Here is a 13,515-nt window from a genome sequence, read left to right as displayed (position 1 = left end):
TTTTAAGACTACTGTACCTGCAAGAATTCATTAGTAGGAATTTTGTTAGATGAGGATAATAAAAGATTGTTTTATTTCGTGGAAGTTCTGAGCTTAAGTTTAATTGGACTATGGATGTGGCTGTTGTAGGGGAAAAATAGCTGTACATTTTTAGCTTCTGCCAAGATGTGTGTGACAGATGGTGTCTTGTCTGTCCAATATGAATTCTTTCTGCTGTATAAATATTGATTGGAGAAAATAAATGGTGTTCCGTAGCTTTAAAAGATATATTCTTGTTGGTACAAGAGTGATTAATGCATATTTAAAAAGGTCTTGGACAGAATAGCACTGGTACATGCAAAACTTAGCACCTGGACAAATCTAAAAGGCCTGGTAGAAGTCTCTCTTCTCACATGTTTTGAGGAAATAAAATGGTCCCTGTGACTTCTTTTGTGGTAAAAAAAAAAAACAACATACTTTATTCAAAGTGGTTGTCTGGAACATAATCAGTAAATGTGCAAAGATGGTCAGCTGCTAATCTTTGGGCAGCGCAGGTGCTTGATGCTGTATTCAGAGGCCTTGTCTGCTCATTCATCTGTCCTTTTCTCAAGTACCCTTCCAATTTTTGGGATGACCAACTCTTTTTGTGACAGACTTGGTGGAACTTCAGGGCTTCAGAGCTTTGTGCTGATCTCAAATAACTCATTTGTCTGATTCTTTGTCAGGAATGTCAGGAACTATATTCTGTAGCTGTTGCCTCTACAAGGTCCTGCACAGAAATTTGCTTCCAGATGTTATCCGGGGTATTGTTGAAATTGTGTTTTTTCAAGGAACCTTATCATGCAATTCTCATGGGGTTAGACATAATAATTTTACTAACCTCCTGTGGTGTTGGTATTTGGTACATAATCAACTTTCTGTGCACATAAGTAAAAACAACCACGTAGAATTCGTGGAAGTTCCACTGAGGCATCCATTTCTAGTATTTTGTCTACCAGTTAATACCAATACTGTGCTTTTCTTAAGCACTTTTTTATGTTGCTGTTGTTTTTTATTTTCCTTTGAATACAGGGTTGAATTTTACAACTTGAAGGTATTGTGTGCATCTTGTAACATAGAATTACTATCATCAATTGTTGTAATTTAAGTACGAATAGCAGACTATGGAGATATAGAAGAATACCTATCTGGAGCATAAGCAATAGAGCAGTCAAACCTGTACCAATAAAAGCATACACTTCAGTGGCATATTCTTACGAAAAGCGCTAGCTTTAGGTCAGATATTCTTTCCTTCCTCCAAGTTTCTCCTTTTTCTTTCCATAGGTTTTCATTTATAGCTGTGATTTTATATAATTATTTTCTAAATTTCATTCAGAAAATACATCAGAATATTTTTCAGTAATTTTAATAATTACTGAAAATTCTTCAAGTGTGCAGAATTAACATGACCAGTGAGTCACTTAGCACAGTCGTTCAAACAATAGTTTTGGGGTTCAGCCAAAATAAACAGTCCTGATTAAGAAAAATTAAACAACTGTGGAGTGTTTAGACAGAACGGTAACTGAATGCTTTCTGTTGAACTAGTAGGTTATGCCAAACTGTTAAGACACAAAAAGCTGGAAAAATGTCCATTTCAGCCCTTTTGCTATATTTAGTCAACTCTCTGATCTGTCATTCACTGTTGTACTCAGAAAGTTTATTATTTCACCAAAATATTTTATCCTATGTTTTATATAATAGAATAAATAATAAATAAATAAATAGAATAAATAAATAGAATAAATAAAGAAAGAAATAATAGAATTACCACAGTAGCAACTACATTGAAGTGTTGATGTGCTTCTTGCCCTTCAGTAGGCTTCCTGAAATCAAACTAACTCCTTGTAGAATTTATATGTCTTCATATTTTTGGTAGAAGTAAATTTGGCTAATGTATTTAATCTTAAAACCAATCTGAAGTGTTTTGTACACTCAAATGTAAGAATAGGTATGTGTGGGTCAGGGGTTTCTGAAGTTCATTAACGCTGAGTAACCATTATTAAATTTACAGCAGTCTTACACATTCACTGTATGAAATCCTTGGTATTGTTCTGAATGAATTTTCAGAAAAAATATAATCTCTTCATGCTCATCCAGACTTAGCATTCGGAACCATGGTCTTTTATAGCTGAGCAGGAAGACCCTTACTGCTGCTAGGTTTACATCTTTCAAGTTCTAGCTTTTCTTTAGCAGCAAGAAATTGCTACATACATGTATTGCTAGAAAGGAATTCTGAAATGGCTCTGTGACCTGCAAGGGAATCACTGTGTTTTCTGAGCTGGGAAATGTAAAAATTACTGTATGTGGAAAAAAACTTTGCCCAAGCTAGATTTGTTTGTTAGGCATATTGCGTTTTCATACTTCGTTGTGATATTTGTTTATTCCTAAAATAAGTAATTGTGTAATTTGCAGAAGGAACTAGTATTTGAATTGTTTGGAGATGACTGTATTATGGTTTTACTATAGTTAACATGGGAGATTAAATGCACATTCTTTGATTGCATTTAATAGGTCATTATATTGCTTTAAAAAATGGAGTTACCGCTGACATAGAACAGTCTCTGGGCAAGAAGCGCTGTAATTAGTGTGAAAGTAGGTCATGCTTAGGAAAATCTGTGTCTAAAATACAGATTTTGGTGGAAAGAATTACAGAAAACTTGATGCTGTGGGGTTAAGTTATATGCAGCAGGTTGAACAGCACTTTGCATGCTATTCTGGAGCTACATAGCAATTGACAGAAGGTTTACTTCTAAATTTGAAGTAAATGGACCAAAACTGCTAGTTAAATTGGAAGAAAGAGGATAACTGCTACTTACAGTGCCTGCATTTATTTGTTCTGTTTTTCTCTGCTAATTTTTTATGATTCTTAAATTGTAGAAACATAGCAAAGTTTGAGTCTGATTAAAATGAAAACTCTACTGCAGCTCTCTGGTTCTTGTGTGCTGGCAACCCTTAAAAACATGAACAAATTGAAGAACTTTTGAAAAATGCTTATTTCTAGCAATTTACCTTTTGGGATTTAAGACTGGGGCTCCTCCTCTCTGGAGGAGATGACTTTCAGATTATCGGTTGTTCAGCAATTCCTCAAGGGCTGCAGAGCAGAGATCTAGAGCTCAGCTAACAAAGGTTGCTGCATAAGAGGCTGGAATCCCACTCTCTGCCAATATTGTGTTTTGTCCAGTGCTATGGTAACAGGAGCAAAAGGTTGGAAAAACATTCCATGCCAGAAAAGTGAGCAGATGCAGCTCTCAGGGCACACAAGAAACAAATCTGTTGAATAGGAAGGCTCCGGTTTTGTTCAGCAGTTCTTAGCGTGAACTTTTCCTGACTTCCTGCCACTTCTTTATGTTGGGAATGGTAGTTTGTGTAATTGGGCGCTCTGCCTGGTTCATTGATGCCTGTTTAGCACCGGGTGTCACCACCACCTTCAGCGGAGCGGTACAGCAGAGGTCACCTTTCAGCAGGCTGACTGTGGGCATCATGAACAAATTGACCTGTGCTCTGTGTGTTCTGCTGAAAGCAAGGGAAAAGGCCTGTGAGCTGTGGGGACTGCTGTGATTTTTCAGTCAGACAAAAGTATTTGTGTCTGGTCATGTAATGAGGTGCGAACGTGCATCTTGGGTGATAAGGCTCTGGCGTACTTGGTGATGTAGCGGTGGAGGAATTGGAGACTTTGGCGTTTAGCTAGTTCTACAGTAGGCAGTGAGGGCTGTCCCCTCTTCTTGAGAGAGAGAGGAGCATGCTCCATGGTTGGAGTGAGGGGAGAGATTGGGGAACCTTTCCTGGGCCGATGCAGGGAAACCTCTTCAGATTTCTCAGTTCCCATGTTTAGTGTTGATCAGCTGCCACTGGATCTCTTTGAGGCTCTGCTTGTTTGAGCATAAATCTCTAGGTGTGGGAGGGTCAGTATGCTGCCAGGGGCTCTGTCACCTCACAGAAGTATGTTGTATGCTGCTACTGTTGTGTGAAGGTTTCTTTTTTTGAGGTTTCTTTTCTGATCTCTACGTTCTTATATGAAATAAAATATATATATTTTTTGTTCTGTCAGGTTATGTATCCGAACCTGTTCCTTTCAGTATGTCTGAACTGGCAGCAGCTTTAAAAAGCACCAAATAAGAATCATTTCAGATGATTTTCAAATGATTAACTGATTATTGTGAAAGGGGCTGTGTAAGCCAAGCAGGGTAATTTCCTAGAAAATGAAGATGATTATGCCAATCCCTGGCCCCTGGTTGGTTTAAGGGGCCTTCTTCTCTATCTCTGAATTGGCAGATTCCTGTTACTTGGTAGCTGCATGGTTATCAGTTATCAAAAGTAGCTAATTTTAAAATACATTAACTTACAGAATGATAACATAGGGGGGGCTGCCAGCGTGAGGAGGTCGGGACAGTGGAAGTCCACTGAGGGCCTTGCATTAGTTGTTTTGACAATGCAGGCAGAGTTTGGGGCATGGCACAGCCACGGTTGTTGGGGCAGACAGCAAAGGCTGCCCAGTGGCGTGTGTTCCTGGGGCCACGGGACTCCTTTCTGTGCTGCCCAAAGACATGGGACTGCAGAAGGAATAGGCCAATGGCAGGCTGATATAGCTGTGCTGAGTGATGTGGCTGGCATCTCCACCTGTTTGATTACCTCTCTTTTGGGAGCTGCTGGCTGAACAGGGTGCATATCATCCCCTTACATGCTGTAGTTACTCTTCGGCAATTACAGGCTGTCCTGCCATCGGACTAATTATGTTTGTATATAGGCTGTAAACTATGATGATGGATGATGCGGCTGTGTGTCCTACTTAGCTTTTCTTGCTATGAGGTTGCAGTGTCTGGCAGTGGACACTTGGAAGCAGAACCTTCTTCTATTGCCACAGCTAACTCTGCCTGTGATTTGAAATGAAAGCTGTTAGTTGGCCTCTGTCGTTGCTATGTACTGAAGTGATCTGAGAAGTTATACTTGGATGGAGAAACTGACAAAGTTGGGCAATAACTCAAATGTTGCATTTTGGGGGAGCTGAGATAGACATCCTTTGTAGGGTAGATTTTGTTAGATTTCTTGAGAGAAAAAAATAAATCTGTTCCTCTGATAGTGTTAAGGAGAAAATGGTGTGAATAATACTGTTTGTATAGTGGAGTGTAATTATTGTATGATTGTAGCTTGTTCTGGCTTCTGAAGGCCACTTGGATTCTGAAAAGTGACTTTTGCAAATGGCGTAATGACGTTTAATTGTTATCAAGTAGCTGTAAAATCAAATATGAGTTGAAGTGCATCAATGATCCTTACTTGCACACTCAGTGAAAAGTAAAGCTTCCTCAGTGAGTGAAGAGCTGTAGAACAGCAGGTGCGTGAAACAGTAGCGATAAGTCTCTGGATCTTTGCTCTTTCTTTCTGAGGTGCTTCATTCAGCACATCTGTATTGGAGTAGTCTCTTATGGCCACAAATTTGATTAGCTTACTGATATTAAAGCTGAAGTTGGCCTTGTTTTTGGAACTCTAATAATTACATTGATGAATGAAATAGAAAATTATCCACTTCTTTCAGCTGCGTTATTGCCAAAGAGCTAACAGTGAGGTGAAGAATCCACTGATTAACAAAATAAACAGTGACAGCCTTAAATACACGTGGAGAATAGATTTCTGTCATTGCTGGTCACTTCTCAAGGAAGAGCTACATTTGATGCTGTAAACCAGTGATGAATTACTATTAATGTAACTTCATGTTAGCTACACTTCAGATGCAGATGTATTTGGATGCTAGCAGGCTGTTCAGTTTCTAGTGATAAATCATTTTAAACTATATTATTTATGTGTTGAACAACCTTTATTATAACCTTGTCTAGGTTTTTTTTTTTTTTTTTGGGCATAAACAGGACTTTGGCTCTGTTTTCAAAGAATAGGAAGTTGCTAGTTTTGATGAGAGCAGGACATTTGCATGTGAAAAACGGTCTTCAGTGTTTGTATCTGTGGGAAAATAAAATCCTAAATTTGATCCTGGTGTTATTTAAGGGAAGCAGATGACAGATTTATTGCAATGATGCTGGCAGCATGAAAACAGTGGTGTAAGTGATTAGATGCTAGTCGGGCAAGTTGTGCTCGACCACTGCTATCATTTGTTACCTTTTTCTTCTGGGTGCAGTAGACTGATAGTCTTGTCATAAATTTCAGACCAGTAGGTTAGTTTTGCCCTTACTGGCAGCCTTGAATGCAGTATGCATTTAAAAAAAAAAAAAAAAAAGTTTTTCCATTTCAGAGGCTAGTTAGATTTGTGTATATTTTTTGAAAGGTAGTTTTCCTAGCTACTAATCAAACCTACATTTAGAGGGCCAGCACAGAAATGAAAATACCTAATGATTCAACTGCAGTAAAAAGATAAGACTAATTTAGTGAGAATGACCACCTGATATTGACTGCAAAGGTTTACTGATACTGAGTTTCAGCTGGCTTAAAGTTTCAGAAGTCACACTTATGATCTAGAAATTCCACTAACACTTAGTACATTGTTAGTATTTTAGTAATCTGAAAAACAGAACAGCCTGATGTTTCACAAGTATAAATAGGAGTATGTTCCTCAGCTAGCATGTTTTTTTTTAATAGTATTCAGATAAGTTAAGCTAAATTGTCATCATAATTTACTCATAAAAGTGGAAATAACCTTATTTATATTTATATTCATATCTGTGGAATACGATGAATGCAAGTAACCTTGCATTTGAAAATGGCTTTTCTTTTTTAAGTTCATTGCTTCCTGTTTAAATTGTAGAATCTAATTATAGGGCTTATGCATTTTTAATTGTAAAACTGGTATCTTCTCTAATGGTTACGTTTAGCCTAAATGCCAAAAGTTCCCTATACAGCTTTTTAAATTGATGTGCTTACATTACTGTGTGATCTGAGCTCAAAAGGTGATGCGTTTGATTACATTTAGGATATTCAAAATTCACAATACTATGAGAGTAGTCCTAATTGCTTTTTTTTTTTTTTGACTTGTGTTCAGAAGAGCTGACTGCAGTAACTTCACATTTAAAGGTATTTCAATTGAAAAACGCATTGAATGAGCAGCAAGTTAAATGCTTTTGTTTAGGTGTCGATTAGAGAGGCTCTTCATGCAATTGTGAAGAAATACAGTTTTTGGTTAAACAGTTATTTACAATGTGGGATGGTTTAGATGCCTGCTACCTCTTTCAGTGTGTGGACAGTCCACTCATGGCTCAAGTTTAATTGTAGCATTGATTCTTGCACCGTTTCTTCTGCGAGTAGTTTGCTAATAAAAAAAGCAAATGAGTCGCTAGTAAACTAACATGTTCCATTTTTACTAGGTGGTACAAAGGCTGGTCAAGCAGGTTACTTTAACTAGAGCTATCTATCCATATAAGGGCATGTTAAAATATTGCAAAGTAAATACTGTCTCCAAATTCTGGAGGTCCCATTTCTTGTAAGTTGTATGCCAAATAATCAGTCCCACTGATTAGTAGGCATACAACTTACAAGAAATGGGACCCACTAGTCCCAGTGCATCTTGGTGCTTGTGGTTGCTGTTGAATACAGAAAGCTGTCAGTGGGTTTTCGGAAGCCTGTGTATGAGAAAGAGATTCCTATTCACATCTGAAATATGGCTTGGTTATGTTTCTTAACATTTGATTAATTCATAATGGTTAGGGTATAGAGTACATGTAAGTGAGTGAGATGACTACTACCTCTCCTTGTTCTTAAAACAAATATATAAACATTTAAATGGGGTCATGAAGAGGTCAAGCTAGGCCTTTTCCCTGCTGATATAATAACACCAATAATTGCACAAATGAGCAATATGTAGAGAAGACTGTTTACATGTAGGGATGAATTATTTAGAGATAACAGTATTCTAATTGACACAGAAGAAAAACTCCCCCCAAATCCAAGTACTTTGGAGCTCTGGTTATACTGAAAAGTAGGTGAACTGGATTTCCTCCTGTATTCCTCCAGTATGCAGGATCCTCCTGCACATCTGAAAGGGAGATACTGGAGTTTTCTAATTGTTCTGTGGCATTATTTTTTTCAAGATCTCTGGAATACTAGGAATGAGCAGTTCTAGTAGTGAAGAAAGGAGTAAGGAATATTCTTGAGTAAGTACATATTTAATGAGGTAGTTTGTTTAAAACAAAGCTATTCTTTTTTTACTGTCAATTATGTAACTTTTTGGCTTGATTCTTGCATAATTATTAAATTAATGATGCCTAGCATTTTTCTCAATCATTTTTTCTAGCTTACCAAAGGTCCTTGGAAAGCACTTGGGTAGGCTAAGCAAATACCATCTGTGCAGTTGAATAAATGTGTATAAAATATTTAATTATGGGTAAGGCACATTTTGTTCTGAATAGCGAAAGCTTGTTGAACTCTGTCATGCCGACCACTGAATTCCACATCCTTTCTACTGCGAGCAATTTGGGTTATACAATCTAGTATAAAAAAAATAGAAATATTTTCAGGTGAACATTTGTACTGAGTTCAATACATTCCTGAGTTTTGTTAGAGTTAGTGTCCCTCTAAGTCCATCTTTGGACTTGCATATAGAAGTGCAATTGTGTGGGGTACCACTTCCTGCTGCAGCAGAGGTGGCCATTCCCAGTAGTAGCAGGAACATCCTTGGCTGGCAGAAGCACCAGGTGAGCTCTTCGTGGTGTTAAGATGATGGTCTTACAGCTGAGAGCAACAGCAAAGCATGCTGCTTTGTGACTCAGTGGGAACCACCTGGTGTGGGTATTGTGTGGAGAAGAACGTTAATGCTGAGCTGCTGAAGAATGTGGGAACAGAAAACATCAATGATCCGAACTCCTTAAGGCTGTGCAGATGATCTACTTGTGATGTTCAACTATCTTCCTAACATTGCTTGAGAAGTTGAAGCTGGGAGTTCAAGAAAAAGCTTTCAAAGTTTGTTTCAGAGAATTTTCAGCTCTGTATAAAGGTATGCAGAGCAAATCATATTTGTTCAGGTTATCAGCCAAATACCCAGACTGGACCTCTCAATCAAAAGGGTTTTTATGCTAATAACAGTTCCCAGTGTATTTGTAGGATTGCTGTTTTATGAGAAGCCAGTTCCTTGTTGAACTAGTGTAAATGGGGGTAACTTGAATTTAGCTGGTAGGTGTGTACATCAGTGAAAGACTAGCTCTGAATGTAGATTTATGTTTATATTTCTTTAAGCAGTAAAACTGGAGCAGAGGCTCCTAATTTCTAAAATGATAGATTGTCTTCCTTTTGTTCTCCAACTCTTTGGCTATTAATGAAACAAATTGTGCTTGTTGGCTTCTACTCAGCTATTCTGGATGTACAGTGTGCTAATGTAAATCAGCAGTTTCTGCTGCTATAAATAGACTTCAACAGCAGCTGCGGAGCAAAACTGACAAGCTTCTGGTCATTTTTATTATTGCCATTCAGAAAGTGTTTGAATAGCTGTGAAAGTGTCCTGTGGTGTGTATGCTTGCTGTAGCAATGATATTTGGAGACTGAGCTGAGGCTACGAAGAGAGCGAGAGTGCATTTAGATGCCAGTGGTGTGAGAGCTAAGACTGAGAGTTGTGTTCCTCCATTTGGAAGTCCTTAAGCTACGTTTGGAGCTTTTTTCTATAAAATGCATGTTACCCAGCTGGCTGAAAGTCAGGAGTTCTTAGATGGAGTCCGGACTCCATATTTTTCTGATGTCTTTATAGCTAGATATAAGCCTTTATAAGCATCCTTGACTGTGGGACATCAGCATATTGTGGCCTGAGAAGTTGTCCCCTAACATGTTTAGTTTCTTATTCTGCTGAGGCGTTTTCTTTTGTTGCATAGCTGGGCAAGAATGCTTGCCTTCTACAGTATCCTTCTCCTCCTGCACCACCTTAGGAGCTCTTGCATGATGAATAGCAACTGCTGCTATCCTCCCATCTAGGAAGCAGAATGGAAAGTGGCAGCTGCATGGCCTGCAAAAGTGGATGCTAGGAGGCCAATCATTGTTGTGGCTGGACACGGGAGATGCTGCCAGGACAGGAAAAGTACTGAATATTTTTCATATGGGCATTTAATGGAGTCCTATGCTTATGTTTACATGTTGTTGTTTTTTTTCTCTTAAAATCCTGCTTTTGAGGATCTTGGTACAAGGTCTCAGGAAATATCTTTAGCTGCAAGAATGATTTTCCTGTAGTAAAGATACACTTAATTTCTGTGCTGCCCTGGAGTGCATGTGGTCAAACAGAAGGTAGAGTCAGCTTATGCTGAAAGAGAGGGAATTGCTTTATTTTCCCTCTCTAGGACAAGCATGTTTCTTGAATCTCAATATGCACCCGTGTGAAAAATAGGAAGGTGGGAGCAGAACCTACTTGTCAGCTGTTACTTTAGAAACAGCACCATCAGCCTGTGAGGAGGCTAAAGATGACCTAAGTGACATTCAGAGTGTATTACAATGTCTAACAAACTGGAAACTAAAGTCTCTTAGCATCTTAGTTGTGTGTTTTACCAGTGGTTTATGCTGTTTTCTTTATACTGAATTAGGTTCTAGTAATGTTTAACTATTTATGGGAGAAACACCTTAACAACTAGCCTCTTAATTTATTAATTCTAATGTTTTTTGAAGTAAACGTATGTTCTTCTAGTGTATATTTGCTGGCTTGGTAGCCTAAGTATTTTAAGTGCTCTACTACTAGAAAAATAGAAGAAAACAGACTTGTTCTTTTTAACAGTGATTCTTCTGATCTTTTAATTCAGCCACCACTTTCAGGGAATAATTATAGTTCATTCACTGTGACTGAGTGCTTCCATTTTTAACGACTGTTTGTGGCAATAATGAGGTCTATATAATTGGAGAGGAATATGGTACTTGGCAGATCCTTGCAGGCTCTTTTGAGAGTACACATTGAAGTACAAAGTTTAGAAGGGAGTCTAAATTCTGTAACAGGAATTGGATGAACTACCAAATCATGAATATAAAATCATAAAGAGTATTAAGTATTTTGGAGTGCTTTTAAAGTTCATTGCAAAGGCACAGTATAAGAAGTTGCATTTCCAATATTTCTAGAAAAGATTAGCATGTTGTATACTAGCGTAATTCCTTTTTTAAAATACTGAAACTGTTAAAATATGAAGTTAATATATTTTGTGTAATGAAGAAATGTAAAGGAGGAGAAATGATAACTTATGTAGAATTAGTTGGACTCTATAATTCATTGTCCTTTAAAGACAGGCAAAGTGAGTTCATTCCAAGAATGTTTGTGTGATAGATTTTACTGAATAAACCTTTTATTTCTGCTTTCAGTCAGCAGATAAGCAGCGAGCCCTAGAAGAAACCAAAGCCTACACAACCCAGTCATTAGCAAGCGTAGCCTATCTGATCAACACTTTGGCCAACAATGTTCTCCAAATGCTGGATATCCAAGCATCCCAGCTTCGACGCATGGAATCTTCAATCAATCATATTTCACAAGTGAGACCTTTTTCCTGATTTCTTGTTCTCTGTTCATGAAATTATACAGTAGATAAAACTCTCACTGCATGTGACTTACCTGATGTTCTGTGAATAAGAAAAATAGTTGCATTTAAAACAGAAGGATGCATTTCTCCTCATACTAAATCTAGGAATGGGTGTCTGTGTGATTTGGTATTTGTGGTAGTGTGAACACTTTACATAGGATTAAGAGATTAAATGTAATCTTTGACAGTTTATTGTTTGGGGTGGGTCCATTTTGTGTATGAAGTAAAAAGCGCAGGTAGATGAAAAAACAAACCAACAGAAAATTATGTTAACAAATTGATTAGACTTTCCAGTTCCTATTTGTGACTTACTGTGTATGGTATTAAATAGCTACAGACACTCAAAATTTAAAAAGAAAAAAAAAAAAAGAGAGAAAAAAGCATGAAACAGAAGCTGGAAAACACTACTTGTCATCTGTCATCTTTTTACTTTAATTGTTGCTATCATACTGGCCTCTGATGGCAAAAGCGTAGGTGTCTTTTCTTAATAAAATTCAATTAGCAATGATGTGAACAGAGTAAAACTAATGTTTCAAGTTTATGTATGGCTAGAGAATGCCTGCGATTGTTTGCATTTTTTTTGAGGAGCTAAAAATAAACTAAGCTACTGTTATAAAGAACCCATGTCCTACTCCTGATGAGGGAGTTTTGACTGCCAGAATAGGCTGAGGATGAAATGATAGATTTATTGGAGGCTTACATGCCCATGATGGGTTAAAAAGAGAAAGTAAGAGCAATGATACAGCACATTCTGTCCTTCTACTATAGGAGAATTGTTAGGTTTCCTGACTGAATATTCTGTCTTATTCAACCAGGACGTTTTGGCTGCTAGTGTTTCTTGATCTCCACATGATAATGTTAAATATGTAAATATATATGTATATATAAAAAATGTGTGTGTGTGTGTGTATGTGTGTATATATATTGTGGCATTCAGAAAGACATTTGAAAGTGGGAGCTGTATAAGGTAGGAAATAGATAGTTAAACAGTATGTAGATCTGGAAGAGACTCTGGGGATGATGCGGTATTATGACAGAGGAAATCTATCTGCTTGAGGGTAGGAAAGCTCTGCAGGAGGATCTGGATAGGCTGCACCGATGGGCTGAGGTCAACTGCATGAAGTTCAACAAGGCCAAGTGCCGGGTCCTGCACCTGGGGCGCAATAACCCCAAGCAGAGCTACAGGCTGGGAGAGGAATGGTTGGAGAGCTGCCAGGCAGAGAAGGACCTGGGAGTGATGGTGGATAGTCGGCTGAATATGAGCCAGCAGTGTGCTCAGGTGGCCAAGAAGGCCAACGGCATCCTGGCTTGTATCAGGAACGGTGTGACCAGCAGGGCTAGGGAGGTGATCGTCCCCCTGTACTCAGCTCTGGTGAGGCCGCACCTCGAGTACTGTGTTCAGTTTTGGGCCCCTCGCTACAAGAAGGACATCGAGGTGCTTGAGCAGGTGCAGAGAAGGGCGACAAAGCTGGTGAGGGGCCTGGAGAACAAGTCCTATGAGGAGCGGCTGAGGGAGCTGGGCTTGTTCAGCCTGGAGAAGAGGAGGCTCAGGGGCGACCTTATTGCACTCTATAGGTACCTCAAGGGAGGCTGTAGCGAGGTGGGGGTTGGCCTGTTCTCCCACGTGCCTGGTGACAGGACGAGGGGGAATGGGCTTAAGTTGAGCCAGGGGAGTTTTAGGTTAGATGTTAGGAAGAACTTCTTCACTGAAAGGGTTGTGAGGCACTGGAACAGGCTGCCCAGGGAAGTGGTGGAGTCACCATCCCTGGAGGTCTTTAAAAGACGTTTGGATGTAGAGCTTAGGGAAATGGTTTAGTGGGGACTGTTAGCGTTAGGTCAGAGGTTGGACTCGATGACCTTGAGGTCTCTTCCAACCTAGAAAATTCTGTGATTCTGTGATAGGAAGCAACACGACAGCAGGACAGACAAGTAGTAAGATATATTTTCAGTTTTCATCAGTGGGTCAATGAGAGTGGATGGATGTGTTTTATTATTGTTCAGAAAATGTTTTACCTGGGTGCCATGTTCT

General features: G+C 38.7%; 1 protein-coding gene across 13 annotated transcripts in view; it reads left to right on the top strand.

Annotated features, from left to right (window-relative positions):
- The window catches only part of ABI2 (abl interactor 2), a 59,378-nt gene that overhangs the window by 11,148 nt on the left and 34,715 nt on the right, over positions 1 to 13,515 (top strand). For all 13 annotated transcript variants that reach the window (XM_084524572.1, XM_084524574.1, XM_084524573.1 and 10 more), the window contains exon 2: positions 11,272 to 11,439. In XM_084524572.1, the coding sequence (XP_084380698.1) occupies positions 11,272 to 11,439 (168 nt within the window). The remainder of the gene's footprint in view (positions 1 to 11,271; positions 11,440 to 13,515) is intronic.

Source organism: Aythya ferina (genome assembly GCF_964211825.1).
Source record: "Aythya ferina genome assembly, chromosome: 6".
Taxonomy (NCBI): Eukaryota; Metazoa; Chordata; class Aves; order Anseriformes; family Anatidae; genus Aythya; species Aythya ferina.
This window is presented reverse-complemented; position numbering and strand designations above follow the sequence as displayed.